The following is a 13,735-nucleotide window of genomic DNA, read 5'->3' on the forward strand; positions in this document are numbered from 1 at the left end:
AATGAGGGAGAGGAGTGACTAGGATGTGCAATTCTCTGCCAGAAACCACTGATGAGGCAGCGCCCTTCGATTCTTTGAAACACTGCAACTCCTGCCACAGACCGGAAAGGCACCAGGAACAGTTGCGCACTGGGCTCACACTGCAGCTGCCTGCGTGGGTATATCGGCTCCTGACGCCTTTCCGGCTGGCGGCAGGCATTTGGGTCTTGTTTAAGATATTTAGAGTTTGCACATCACTGATTTTAAATGCTTGCAGCACGTCCCACTGATTGACATAGAAATAAAGGTTAATGTTCTGCTCAAGCTAGATCCAGCATGTTAAGGCTTTATGCAAGAAGCATCAATATTGCCTAGATAGCTCAATTGGTATATAAAGGGGCTTTAAATCTCAGTGTTATTGTTTCAAGTCCCATGATGGGTAATGAATACCTTCTTAACTGTTTTAGTCAAAATATTTTTTATTGATTTTTACCAACAAAAAGTCCTTAAACTAAATATTACAATCAATTCTCCACATTGGAAGTTGAGAATCCTCATTTGCTAAAATTTCCTGATTATATATCTTAAACATTTATTGAATTGTCAGAAGCATGTTTTGATAAATGAAAGGTGTACTAGATACAAGAACTTCCAATGGGCTAAGGACTGCACAGACCTAAAAATGGGTAATTTGAACTTAATTGTTAGTCTGTGTCAAGCCAACTCGTTTGTTTTAATGCTGCCTGTTGACGCAACTGACACTGAGACTGCAACTGACCATGTGCAGGAAGTGCTCACCCTCATGTTGCAATACCAATAAACATCTCGTTGTGCTTTTCTTGTCTTTCTCCACCCTCTGACCACTGACCATTGATGGTCTTCCTCCAGTCAGAAAGCTGAGAATGTCTGGGAAAACTACAGTTGGGATAAGTTTTCTTATCATAAATTCTCAACTGAATCATGTGCAGGTATGGGAGGTGCCAGGGTGTACTCATTTCCCACATATTACACCCCTGACTGTCACACGAATCCCATAATAGCCAAATGAGAGAAACAAAGATTCACCTGATCTTAGCCGCACTAACGCTGAAGGCCAGCCTCTGGATTTCAAAATGGAAGTTAAGTTCTTAATCCTTTTGGCCATTGGGTCAGGTACTGTTATTATGGCTGGCAATTTTGACGGTAACGTGCACTGTATCCTGCAATCACAATGTTATCTGTACGATTGACAGCATGATGTTTACCTCTGTCATTATTCTACTGCTGGATGATGGAGTTAATCGGTGCATGCAGGAATAAAATTGATAACCTGTACAACTTGACCATTTTCACATAAATACCTCTTGCAGTCTCTGAAACAGATTTTTTCTCACATCAGTAAATGTTAGTACTATCACTTAACGTAACATTACTCAGGGCCTGTGGAATTCCACTGGGAAAGAGACTGGAATTCTACAGCACTGGCCTTCTGTTGACATGTCAGAGGCTCTCTCAGCTGCCAGTTCCTCAACCTCTTTCCTACGTGAGGTTATCCAATGCACGCTGGCAAGCTATTCAGCTGAGACTATACAGCAGGCGTGCTCACCTGACATCCACGTGTGCTTCTAATAGGGAGTACTGGTTAGCAGAGTAGAAACCCCGACAGGTTTAAAGAATGGCATTGAGGCGGGTGCAGCATCACGATGGGGCACAGATCAAACCTCAGCCATGCCATCTGAAGAGAGAATGGTGGCCGGGAAATACAGGCTGCCAGACAAGCTACTTCTGGGCCCGACTACAAACTTCAGGGAGTCTTAAGACAAGAGTGTGTCTGCTGAAGAAACAGGAGGGGCAGATACCAACACTGACTCAGGAAGATCTGTTTGTTTTAAAAGAAAAGGATGGAAAAAAGCTTTGACCTCAACAAAGGAAACTGTCCACGTGGCAGCTCCATCAAGGCCCTACCCCTTTGATCACTGCAGACTGAGAACAATGAGGAGTTGTCATTATGCCCCCTCCGTTTGCCATTATACCTGGTGTTGGCAATTTCCTTCCCCTTCTCTTGTTCCACACAGTAGTCTCCTGCCATGTACCATCTGCAGCCAAAAGGATGCAAACCTTTGCCAGCCTGAAGCCAGCTACCAGGCCATGTGTGGGAGCATTCCCTTCAATTGGCTCACCCTCCCTGACCACAGTCATTCAGCCCTCGTTCAGTACTTTACCCAAGTGGCGCTGCCAAGATTAGAAACCCAGCAGGGTGCAGAAGAGTGGGCACAAGCTCACATCCCGTTCCTCTCAAAGTACTGCGCCACTGCAGTTGGCAGACGGTCCCTGCAGCACAGGGAAAAAAAATCCATGCCGGCAAAAATCCTAGAATTCCAAGGAGGGCACAGCCGGCATTCCATTAAATATCAAACAGTCATGGTCATGGGGGCATCTCTAAGCATGGCATAGAAATCAATTCACTGGCAAATAAAGACAAATGCACTTGTTGGGAAACGGGCAATATCATGTTCAAGTAGGTCAGATATTACAAACTCAAATCAGGGCCATTTATAAACTGTACTGGGATAGTTGAGCACTCTGGAAACCTAGAAACATAGAAAATAGGAGTAGGTCATTCGGCCCTTCAAGCCTGCTCTGCCTTTCAGTATGATCACTTCTGGTCCTCTATCTCAACGCCATATTCTTGCTCTCTCCCCATGCCCCTTGATGCCTTTAGGGTCTAGAAATCTATTTCTTTCTTACATATATTCAGTGGCTTGGCCTCCACAGCCTTCTGTGGTACAGAATTCCACAGGTTCACCGCCCTCTGGGTGAAGAAGTTTCTCCTCATCTCAGTCCTAAATGGCCTACCCCATAACCTGAGACTGTGACCCTTTGTTCTAGACCCCCCCCCAGCCAAAGGAAACATCATCCCTGTATCCAGTCTGTCCAGCCCTGTCAGAATTTTATAGGTTTCAGTGACCAAGACCAAGGCCTTGTACAGCTGCAGTAAGACATCCTTGCTCCTGTACTCAAGTCGTCTCGCAATGAAGGCCAACATATCATTTGCCTCCTTAACTGCTTGCTGCAAGGAGCAACTACCTACCCTATGGCCTTAATATAGTCCTTACAGCAACAAGATGGTTGCAGGTGAGGCTCTCCATCAGTTACTGAGTAGACATGAAAACTTCATATACCTTCAACAAAACAGTTAAACTTTCTATCAATAGAGCTACATTGCAATGCAATCATTTCTTTTAAGTTTTAAACTAGAAAGGACCACCAGCTATTGCAGTCGTGGCTAACATCAGCAAAACCCCTCCTCCTCTTGCACAATAGTCTAAAGAACCACAGTAACTGTTAGCATGCATTCTGAGCGTGCAGGGAGAAGAGACAGCTGTAAGAAGTCAAGGAAATTCAACTCACCTTTTCTGCCAGAACTGCTAGGGCCCGAGGGCTTATCGGTTACTGAACCTTCAAAATAAAGAAGATCAACATTTATAGATCAAGCAGCAGAGCAATGAACAATAAGGGGCCATCCCCATAATCCTCACCCAAATATGGACCGTACTCTGAGGGGGAGTGAGTTCACACTCTTCATCAGCACGATTATGAATCAAGGCATTTTTGTTCTCACGTTGGAGGGATGCTAAGAATCGCAAAGCAAAGGCTGTTTTCTGGGCTCCTGAAATGACAGTGTATGTGCTGGTATGGGGATGATCAGCATGTTCACATCACATTTCTTCCCCTTTCCTAGCAAAGGTATTAACCCAATTGTTATGCTTTGCAAATCCCTCATGCTCTTCCAATTTCAGAACTGGCTGCCACCAGCACTCCCACAGCGAGGAGGGCAACTCTGAGGTTCGGCTAAATTCATCCCTGTAAGGTGCAGCACAGAAAGGTACCAATGTAGCCCTATCCCTTACATGGTTCGGTACCTCAATAAAGTATTTAACAATGAAATCTATATGTATTTCAGTGCCTGGAATGTAGGAATGGAGTATTGGTTTGCAATTTAAATACAGTTTTAATTCAATATTCCTCCTTTTACTATCCCGTCCACCACTTCCCTGTTATCTACTGAATATATTTGTCTATTATTGTTATTAATGATTGTCACATTTCCATGATTTTAAATAGATTACTTAGTCAACATATGCATTTTTTGATGTAAGTCGCACTGCAATTCAGCCTTGGGCTGCAAAAGTATTTCTTGAATAAAATACCATTATAAATTAATAATAAAATAACATCTCCCTTAAAATAGGTTGAGGTGGGTATTGGGTGTAAAATGAGTCAAGGAATCACATTTCAGTGGAATTTCAAGACCGTATTAAATAAAAGATGTTAAATTATGGGCAGCCCCTCAGCTAAATCTACAGCAAAGTGTAATAATGAGCAAGCTAGTTGTTCATGCATGGCATTTAATCATCAGTTTTCAATACACACTGCGACTAGCATCTTTGCTTCGTATTCATCACCATTTTCCATTGGTTCAGGGTCTGTCCTTTCTCCATTCCCATGTTGGTCCTTTTCTCTCCCACTGTAAATCCTTCACTGCCCTTCCCCAGCAGGGGAAGCAGGTAAACACTCTTCATCACAGCTTCACTATAATCTTATCCCATGTTGTCCTGTCAGTAGAAGGTATATCCTTATAAAGGCAGCCCACAGGAATCACTCCCGCCCATTCCCATTCATTCCCACCCACCTCCATTCATTGTCCAGTAACTAACAGAAATAAATAATGGTGAGGGACAGTGAATCCTGGGATTTAATTTCATGTCCGACCAGCCCGCCCCCTGCTATCCATTTTAAAGTACGACGCCTTTTTTGTGTATCTGCGGGCACCGGACCTTGTTTCCGGGAAGCTCGGGACCAGACGTGTACCAGATACGGGGATTTTCCGAATTTTGGGTCCTGGGCTGGGTTGGGTGGAGGGAATTGGATAACTTAAAGCCGGGCTGATTTCTCCACCCAGCTGGAGCCAGCCAGACGGGCAATGAAAGGGATGAGGGGTGGACCAAGCCGACTTCCGCCATTAATTCCAGACCTAGAGAACAAGGGGGTCAGCGCACCGTGACCCGGATATGGTGAACAGCAATGCCTGATGGGAACTGTAGTTTCCAGGGCAGGACCCGGTTTTCGGGACGCCAGATAAGGGGTCCGGGATCTGTAGTTATTGCCTGTAGTATTTGCAGCAACATTCGAAGAAATGTCCTTCTTTCCTTTAGGCTGCTCTATGACACACAGTGTTTCACAACTGGAAGAGTGGGGCACAGTGAGTGGCTCCCAGATCATCACCATCATTTGAGTTCACCAGCACACTGCGTACATTCAATGCCACTTTATTTTTTAGTCCCCCGCCCCACCTTCCTGCGAGATCTTCCTTTCACTAGACAGACCCGTTGAATTTGTAAACTAGCCACGTGTGTGCCGCAGTGGGGAAAGAGCCTGGAGATCGCACCCATGATCCGTCACTGCTTAACACACTGAGGCTGGGTTCCATAAAAATCTTTGGGCCTAGCAGTAAAATGGGACGGGTTTTTTGTGCAACAGAACAAGCATTTTAGGATAGCCTCTGAGGGGAACCCCATTCTGTGCAGCATTTCTTGCACATTCAACTTTTCTTGATTTCACCGTCAAACAGGTTCCTCAGAGCACCTCATTATCACCTGTTACTGTGCAACCTTAATATGTACTGGGAGAGTTTAACCGTTGGAGAAACTCCAGTCACCCTACCATCGTACCCATGGAGTTGCAGAATGGTCACAGCACAGAAGGAGGCCATTCGGCCCATCATGCCCATGATCACCCTCTGCAAGACTCTTATAAATCACATCAGAGCACCTATGCAAGTGGAAATTTAAAATCTTTACAGTATCATGGATTGTTAACAGCCAACGGATGGAGTCTTGTAGAGATGGACTTTTGATGTGATCCCAGAGTGAGCGTGCCCCGGCAGAACGCAAACAGACATTCATTTTTGCTTGAATAAGTGACAGCTGTGGTGAACGCTCCAGCGAATGCACAGTACCTGAACACACAGGTGTTTGATTTTTAACTGAAGATCCACTCACGGGTTTCCCATCCGGAGTAACGCACCAGCAGTATCCTGTGAATGTGTGGCATTGGACCTGTTCGGCCAAAGGGGAAAAAAAATAGATAATTTAATTGCCAAGCCAACAAGATTGTACTTTGACTACTTGGTGCACATCGAAGGTGAATGAATCTTCAAAATGAAGAACAGGCTGGTTGCACAGTTGAGCTGATCTTTGTTCTTATCCTTATTTCCAAATCCCGCTATGGCCTCCCACCTCCCTACCTCCCCCAGCCCTAACTCCCTCTGAAATCTCTACACTCTTACAACGCTGGCATCTAGAGCATTTTTCGGTGCTTCACCATTGGCAACCATGTCTTCAGCTGCCTAAGCCCCAAGTTCCAAAAGCCCCTACTGAAACCTCTCCTCCTACCTACCTCTCTCTCATCTTTTAAGTCACTCCTTAAAAACTACCTCACCAGCCCTAACATGTGGTCAAAGTTTCATAATGCTTCTATTGAACCGCCTTGGGACATTTTACTTTAAAGGCAATATATGAATGCAAATTGTTGTTGTTGATCCAGTGGTACACATAGGGCAGAATCTTCTGTTCGGTGTGCGGGGGCCCAATGTGTAAAATGATGCGCGGTGATGTCAGGCGTGCGTCCTAATGTCACCACACATCATTTCGACCTTTTGTTCAGCAGGCGCGCACCGGAGTTGTCTGCGCGCCCGTCGAACTGTCAAAGGCCTGTTAAGGCTATTAATAAAACAATTAACCAATTTGACAAAGCTGCCTGTCCAATCTTAAAGTTGGCGGGGGGCAGGCGAAGAGCCCAGGCGGCCTTCACATTTTTCATGAAACCTCATCCACGGGCAGGATGAGGTTTCATGAAGAGTTTATTGAATTAATAAATATTTTTTATACGCTTCATAAACATGTCCCAGCTCATGTGATGCTGTCACATGAGGGGACATGTGGAAATTATTTCTTCCACTTTATTAAAAATTTTCATCCAGAAATTAATCTCCCTGAGGCAGCTCGGTGCCTCATGCTCGGCGGGCCTTAATTGGCCCACCCACATAAAATGGTGGCACGCAGCCGATCACGGGCGGCGATCAGCTCCACGCCTGCCCATGTCCACTCCCAACCGGCCCGCCCGACGGGGAGAAATTTCTCCCCATAGTATATCTCAACGGCTGTTTGCACTCCACTCTCCCTTTATTTACGGCCCTCAGTAAACCAGCTGCTCTACTTGGACATGGGAAGTCCTCAGGGTTGACATTCAGTGCAAGAGATTGCTCTTTGTTTTCCTTGATCTGTCAGCCAGCACCTTAAATGAAAAGAAAGACTTGAATTTATATAGCACCTTTCACAGCTTTGGGACATGCCAAAGTGCTTCACAGCCAATTAAGGACTTTTGAAATGTTATAATGTAGGAAATGTGGCACAGCATGGTCCCATAAACAACAAGGCCATTATGGTCAGATCACCACAGGTCAAGTATCCTTTATTCGTAAATCCGAAAACCAAACAGCTCCGAAAACCGCACTTCTTTTGAACCTTTAGCGCAGGAAGCCTGTGACCCGAGCTGATACGAACCTCGCCAACTGCACCCGATCTTTAGCGCAGGGAGTCTCTGACCCGCGCCAACAAGGACCCCACACACCGCACCCGGCCATTAGCGCTGAAGAATGAAGCTGGAAAAGCTATTCAAGAATGCCTCCCATCAGAGTACATTGACGCTCTGAACCCTCTCCTATAAGCAGAATTGCAGATGGCGCCATGGGTGGGAACTTACTATAGGTACCCTGTATTTATTATTCAGTGGTACATCTTACTTTTCTAGCCATTTCATTTACTTCAGACTACTCATAGCTAGCCCAGGGTTCGGCCATTGTAATGTAAGTAGGCCTAGGCCTATACGCGGCATCCAAAAACCGAAATTATCTGAAATCCAGAATGCGAACAGCCCCGAGAGTTTTGGATAAAGGATACTCAACCTGGAGTAATTTTGGTTGAGGGATAAATCTTAGTCCAGACACCAGGGAGAACTCCCCTGCCCTTCTTCAAAATAGTGCCAGGGGATCTTTTGTATCCACTTGAGAGGTCAGACAGGGCCTCCAATTAACCTTTCACCTGAAAGATGGCACCTCTGGCAGTGCAGCACTCCCTCAGTACTGCACTGATACGACAGCCTGGATTTTGTGCTCAAGACCCTGGAAAGGGGTTTGAACCCCAAAAACACCTCGAGTCAAAGATGAGGGTGCTACGACCGTGCCAGGACAGACGCTTTAATTAATGCTTTAATCTGGTTTCAACATCAGCATGGAATAAATTGATAGAAACAGATGTTGCTGCCTTAGAGGTTCTCTGGGGATTCCCAGGTAATAGGAAAGAAATCATATTTTATTCTTAATCTCTGTTGAGTAAATGGTTTAAATGAGTGCATGGGTAGGGTGCATCACCGACTCAAGTTGTGAGAAGGGGAGAGAGAAAAATGCCTAAGGTCCCACTCTTGGCACAAGAATGTGCAGATTGCTAAGGATGGGATTGGCCTGGGATACTCCACAAAGCCAAATAACATGCCATGGCTAAGGCTTGCTTATGAGTGAGGCACTGGGGATAGTGAGGGCCTGAGGAACTATAGCTCAACAAGGAATCAACAGCTTCAGAAGAGAAGGGGGGCAAATTGTCAAGAAAAAATAGGGGCAAAAAATAACAGTGAGGTATGGTCTTAAAGATTGAAATAATATGTAAATTGATAGGAATCAGCCATTTTTAAAAAGGAGGTATCTCCAGCCATATCAAAGCTTTATCATAAAACACTGGCAGTTCTCACCTGGCATTGCTCATGATCAGACAAAGGTTTTACAAGAACAGGATTGTTGTATCAAATAATATTACCAGGATACAGACTTATAAGCTTTGGGAACAGTTCTGGAGGCTGCGAACATCTGGAGTGGGCTCAGGCCTGACAATAATGGGATAGGGTTGTAGTGATTAGCTGTGTTTCGAGGGGAGGACCCCATGGGCTGAGAGCACTGGGAATGGTGGACATATGATCTGGGAACATCAGGATTAATTCAGGAATCAGGAAAGCAGGGTGTAACAGCCTTGGCCCCTCTTTTGAACTGTCAGATCCCAATATCTCGCTACTTTCCCATTCATCCCATCTTCCCCTTCAACCTGTCCGCAGGCTCATTGCGTCCTCCAGCTTCCCCCGATCACTGCTTTCTCCTTTGTCAGGCAATTCTTATGGACAAAATTCCTCAGGGATTCTGCCACTGTCCTGCCATAGAGCCAGCAACAGACAGCGGGGACAGCAGAGACCCTGTTGGAGTGGGTCTCCACCATTTGAGGACTCCTGACTTGTCTAGAAAGAAGCAGAGCCTCCTCCTCCTAAGAAGCAACATGGTCAATAAATGAAGTAAGAGACAGAATGAAGCTAAATAGCAAGGTTTACACAAAAGTAGGAGTCCAGTGGACCGGGAAAGCTGTAGAAAGTAACAAAGTGGTACAAAGAAAGGTGCAAAAAAGGGAATATGAACAAACTTGAATGAAATATGAAAGCTAACCCTGAAGGCGTTTTAAACATATTTTAAGAGAAGGAGAGTTGGAAAGGTGAATATGTTCCCAAATGGATAATAAAAACAATGGGACGCTTGTTAAATTAATACTTCATATCTGTTTCCACACTGGAAAAGAGGGCACAATACCGGCTTTACCAGGGACTTAAAAAGAGTTTACAATGGGAACTCAGTAAAGAACATTATAATGAAGAAAATAATGGGACTCAAGATAGCCAAATCTCCAGGACCTGATAGTTTTCACTCTGGGTTATTAAAGGATATAGGTTTGGAAATTGTTGAAGCATTAGTCATACATTTCCATAGCTCTTTAGATTTGGGAATTGTACAGTTGAAATTGACAAATTGCAAGTGTTGCTCCATTATCTAAAAAGAGGTGGCGACTATAGACCTGTCAGTTTAACAACAATTGTCAGGAAGCCACTAGAATCCAACATCAGAAACAGAGTACACGCTGAGGGTGGGCTTCCCCACACCCCAGTGTAAATGGCGGGGGTGAGCCCGCCTTTGTTTGGCCAGCTCATTTTGCTTTGATTTTTCTGGCGATGGCCCTTTAATTAGTATTATTCTGTCCATGTCCAGGAGGACGTCCTGCCTCATAGAGCTGTTAGTCAATCAGAGGCCAGCAGCTCTGCGCTACCAGCAGCGGCACCAGGAGCAATGGACGCTGCCAGTATAACAGGAGGCCCAGCTGGGAGAGCAACAATGGATGGCTTGGAACCCAGATAAGCCTGGGGTCTCACCGGGGGCTACGTTGGCAGGACCCAGTGAGGGAGCATGTTGGACAGGGCAGGGTGGTAGGATGGACATGGGGAGACAAACTGTGGGGGAGGGGCCCCCGGTTGGCCTGGGAAGGTGGTACCACCCTCCCCCCGCCCACCCTCTTTTTCAGTAGCCAGCAGCCTAGAGGGTCAAAGCTGCCAGGCTACACATTGGGCACAGACCTCTCCCGCCACCCATTAGATTGGAGCAGTGGCTGGATGAAGCCCTTAAGTGGGTATTACGTGCCCATTTGAGGGCCTCGATTGGGTCACAGGCCAGGCGAGCAGCCCACCTGACCCCCCCGCCCTACCCCCTGTAAGATCGTGGTGATGGCAGGGGCAGGTCGACCGGCAGCAGGCACGCCACCGTTGGCACACCTCCTTAATTTATGGCTCAACCATCAGCTTTCCTACCCGCGGGTGTCTGGTAAAATTCAGCACAGAGTGACTGGGCTCTTGAACAAGTGTCAGCTGATCAAAATGTTAGTATGAAGTTGTGATGGGAAAGTCATGTCTGACTAATCTAGTTGCATTTTTTGAGGAGTATAAAGGTGGCTACCGGTGGATCTACAGATACTGTCTACATGGACTTCTAGAAGGCACTTGATAAGGTTCCACACAAGAGATTATTGAGGCTTGGCTGACAGCCCAGACAGCTATTATAATATGAGAACACCTACACCCGGGAGGAAACATTGTTTGATTGACAGCTCAGGCTCCCTGATCTCTGCAGTCAATTACACCATATTTGTTGGCACAAGTGAAGTGGTTTCAAGGATTTATGGTTTGTGGTTTTTGAAACTTCAAAGGGCCTGGATAAGTGACACTTGTATTAGCTTTCAGTCCAGGCTTTTTTTTTTCCAGCACAGGAGAAAGTTATCAATGGATTCCCTTTTTTGAAAGCTTTTTTTTGCACATTGTACTGTGCACTAAAAGGTTCATTGGTTCTAGAAAATGTACAGTGGGTCAATGGGCATGCAAGTGCCACAGCTTGGCATCGGGGTCATGAGGGGACATAAGGAACGGGTAAAAGGGCAAAACTTGACATAGGGAGCATGAAGGGGACCTTTTGAACTTACCTTTTAAAAGGTTCCCTCATGCACACTAGGGTTTCTGACTCCTCTAAAGCACCATTAACCACGACTTCTTAAAAGCCTGACCTGCCTCCAACGAAAATTGGGGAGGAGTAGGAGGTGCCTTATCCAATGGGGCCAGCCAGGTCGGGAGTACCAGCTGCAGACTTGTGACAGGGACCAGCCCCCACCCCTGACTGGCATTCCTGAAAATTAGACAGCCCAGGAATGGGGCTGGGAATCCCGGAATCGGGACCTCCCACCATTGACCCGAGTCAACCGGACTCTTTCTTAACACTTTCCATGGCGTAAAGTCCCCAGTATGGGCTGAACTTTCAGGCCTCTCACCAAGTGGAAACATGGCTGTGGCAATCTGAAAATGGACTGTAAGAGTTTATCGTCACAGCGGCTGATGCCTTGCATTGTTGTTCCTGATCTGGGAATGCTTAATGCTTAATGTTCCAGGATGGCTGCAGTTGGAAGCATTTTATTTTCCAAGAGCTAGCAAACTTCAACTTGAACGCCAATTCTTTTTGACAAATTAAGAGCTTTAAGGGCCCTGTGAGGCGCACCCACAAAGCTGTTCCTCGCCAAACTGTAGTCGTCAAGCTGTCATGTTACCGGTGACTAAAATCTAGTCAAATGACTTATTTCCAAGTTTGGGAGAGATGGCATTGCCATTACTGCAGTTTCATTGGTCAGAATGTGTTGCAACAGCCATTTTGCAAAAGGCATGGGGATGATTCAAGACAGAAGGTGAAACCAGCTGGGAAACTCTTATCGTCAGGGTGCTTGGGAGAGATGTGGTGTCAGGCTCGGGGAGGTGCTAAGCAGGGCACTGCAGATCTGCGTTTGGACTTTCTTAGCTGAATGCAGCCATCTGCAGCCAGCGCTAAAGGATGGAGGGCACTCAGGAGACAATAAAGCAAATTGGAAGAGAGTTTGGCTCAGTTACTAACTGGGCAGAAAGCAGATTAAAAGCTAATACTAGCAGCCATAAATTATTGCAGATTGGGTTATAAAGAATGAACAGCATATTAGCCGAAGGTGATTTAAATCAGGAACTGGAACAAAAGTAGACATTGGAGTGGAGAAGCAATTAAAACAGCAAATAAAGGAATTAGATGTCCAGCAGTTTGGACACTGGCCTTTCAACCCTGGCACCTGGGTTCATATTTAACCCAGCCTAATGAGATGTTAAGTGTCTGCTGAACAGGAGTACGGTGTGATGAGAATTCGGGTAGTCTTAATGCAATTCCTAATGAGTAATGGCCTCTGTAGGATAGCTACTGTGCGAAATAGTGGAAATAATGTCACATTGGTGTAATAGGGGTTACTCATCTGATCTAGGAGTGCTTAGTGCTGAAACCGAAGGAGAGTTCCTTTCTCCAGCGCTAACATACCTCCCTCAACATTTACAACATGATTTTTTAAATATATATTTTAAAATGGAATGTTGGTGTGCATCACCAGGGGAATATAAATCCACAGAGGGTATGCTGAAGCAATATATGACGTTGCTTGGGACACATTTGGAATATGGGCCTGAATTTTACCTTTGGTGGGCGCGCCCGATCGGTGGGCCTGGGAGCGATCGGGAAACGGGCCCCTGACCACGTTTGGCCCCCGGATGCGATTTCACGTTGGCTGGCCAATTAACCACCAGCCAGCATGAAACGTGCACTGAAAAACTCAGTGCTGCCGGAGTGGGGGTGGGAAGAAGGCGGGCGTTGACATTTCCACAGGCAAGGGTGAGCGCTGCAAGAGAGCTCCCTGAAGGCATTCAGCTGCCTTTGGGAGCTGCAGACCTGAAAATGCTCAAATAAAGGTTTAAAAAGCTGCAAAAAAGTGTCCATGCATCACAATCAAGCACCTGAAAATATAGCTGCTAAAAATGCTGTCCCCCAGATATTTATTTTTATTTTATTTCACAACGGAAATTTCATCCTGCCCTTGGATGAGGTTTGGTGAAAAATGTAAAGGCCGCCTGGCTGATTCGCCCGTCCGCCAACCGTAAGATTGGACGGTCATGACAAATCGAAGACAATTGCGCCGTTAATGGGCTTAATTGCCCCCTTAATTGTCGGTGGGCGCGCTTCCGACTTTTGCACGCGCCCGACGAGTGAAATATCGCGCGAGTGCGCAATGACATCAGGACGCTCGCCCAATGTCTTCTCCTGCGATTTTACGCCCGATCAGATGGGCACATGCCCGCCCACGAGGTGTAAAATTCAGCCCCATGGTGTATCAATTTGTCACCATATGTGCAGTTGAAGCATAACAAAGTGGACCTTAAAGGATTAAATTATCAGAGTAGGTTTCATAAACTT

At 45.9% G+C, this 13,735-nt stretch overlaps 1 protein-coding gene across 5 annotated transcripts in view; it reads right to left on the reverse strand.

The window, feature by feature from the left end:
- smoc1 (SPARC related modular calcium binding 1) overlaps positions 1-13,735 on the reverse strand; it is a 270,261-nt gene that overhangs the window by 224,324 nt on the left and 32,202 nt on the right. For all 5 annotated transcript variants that reach the window (XM_078563172.1, XM_078563171.1, XM_078563170.1 and 2 more), the window contains exons 4-5: positions 5,978-6,077; positions 3,370-3,417 (exon numbers count right to left, since the gene is read on the reverse strand). In XM_078563172.1, coding sequence (XP_078419298.1) covers positions 3,370-3,417; positions 5,978-6,077 — 148 coding nt within the window. The remainder of the gene's footprint in view (positions 1-3,369; positions 3,418-5,977; positions 6,078-13,735) is intronic.

Source organism: Cetorhinus maximus, chromosome 18 (assembly GCF_964194155.1).
Source record: "Cetorhinus maximus chromosome 18, sCetMax3.hap1.1, whole genome shotgun sequence".
Lineage (NCBI taxonomy): Eukaryota > Metazoa > Chordata > Chondrichthyes > Lamniformes > Cetorhinidae > Cetorhinus > Cetorhinus maximus.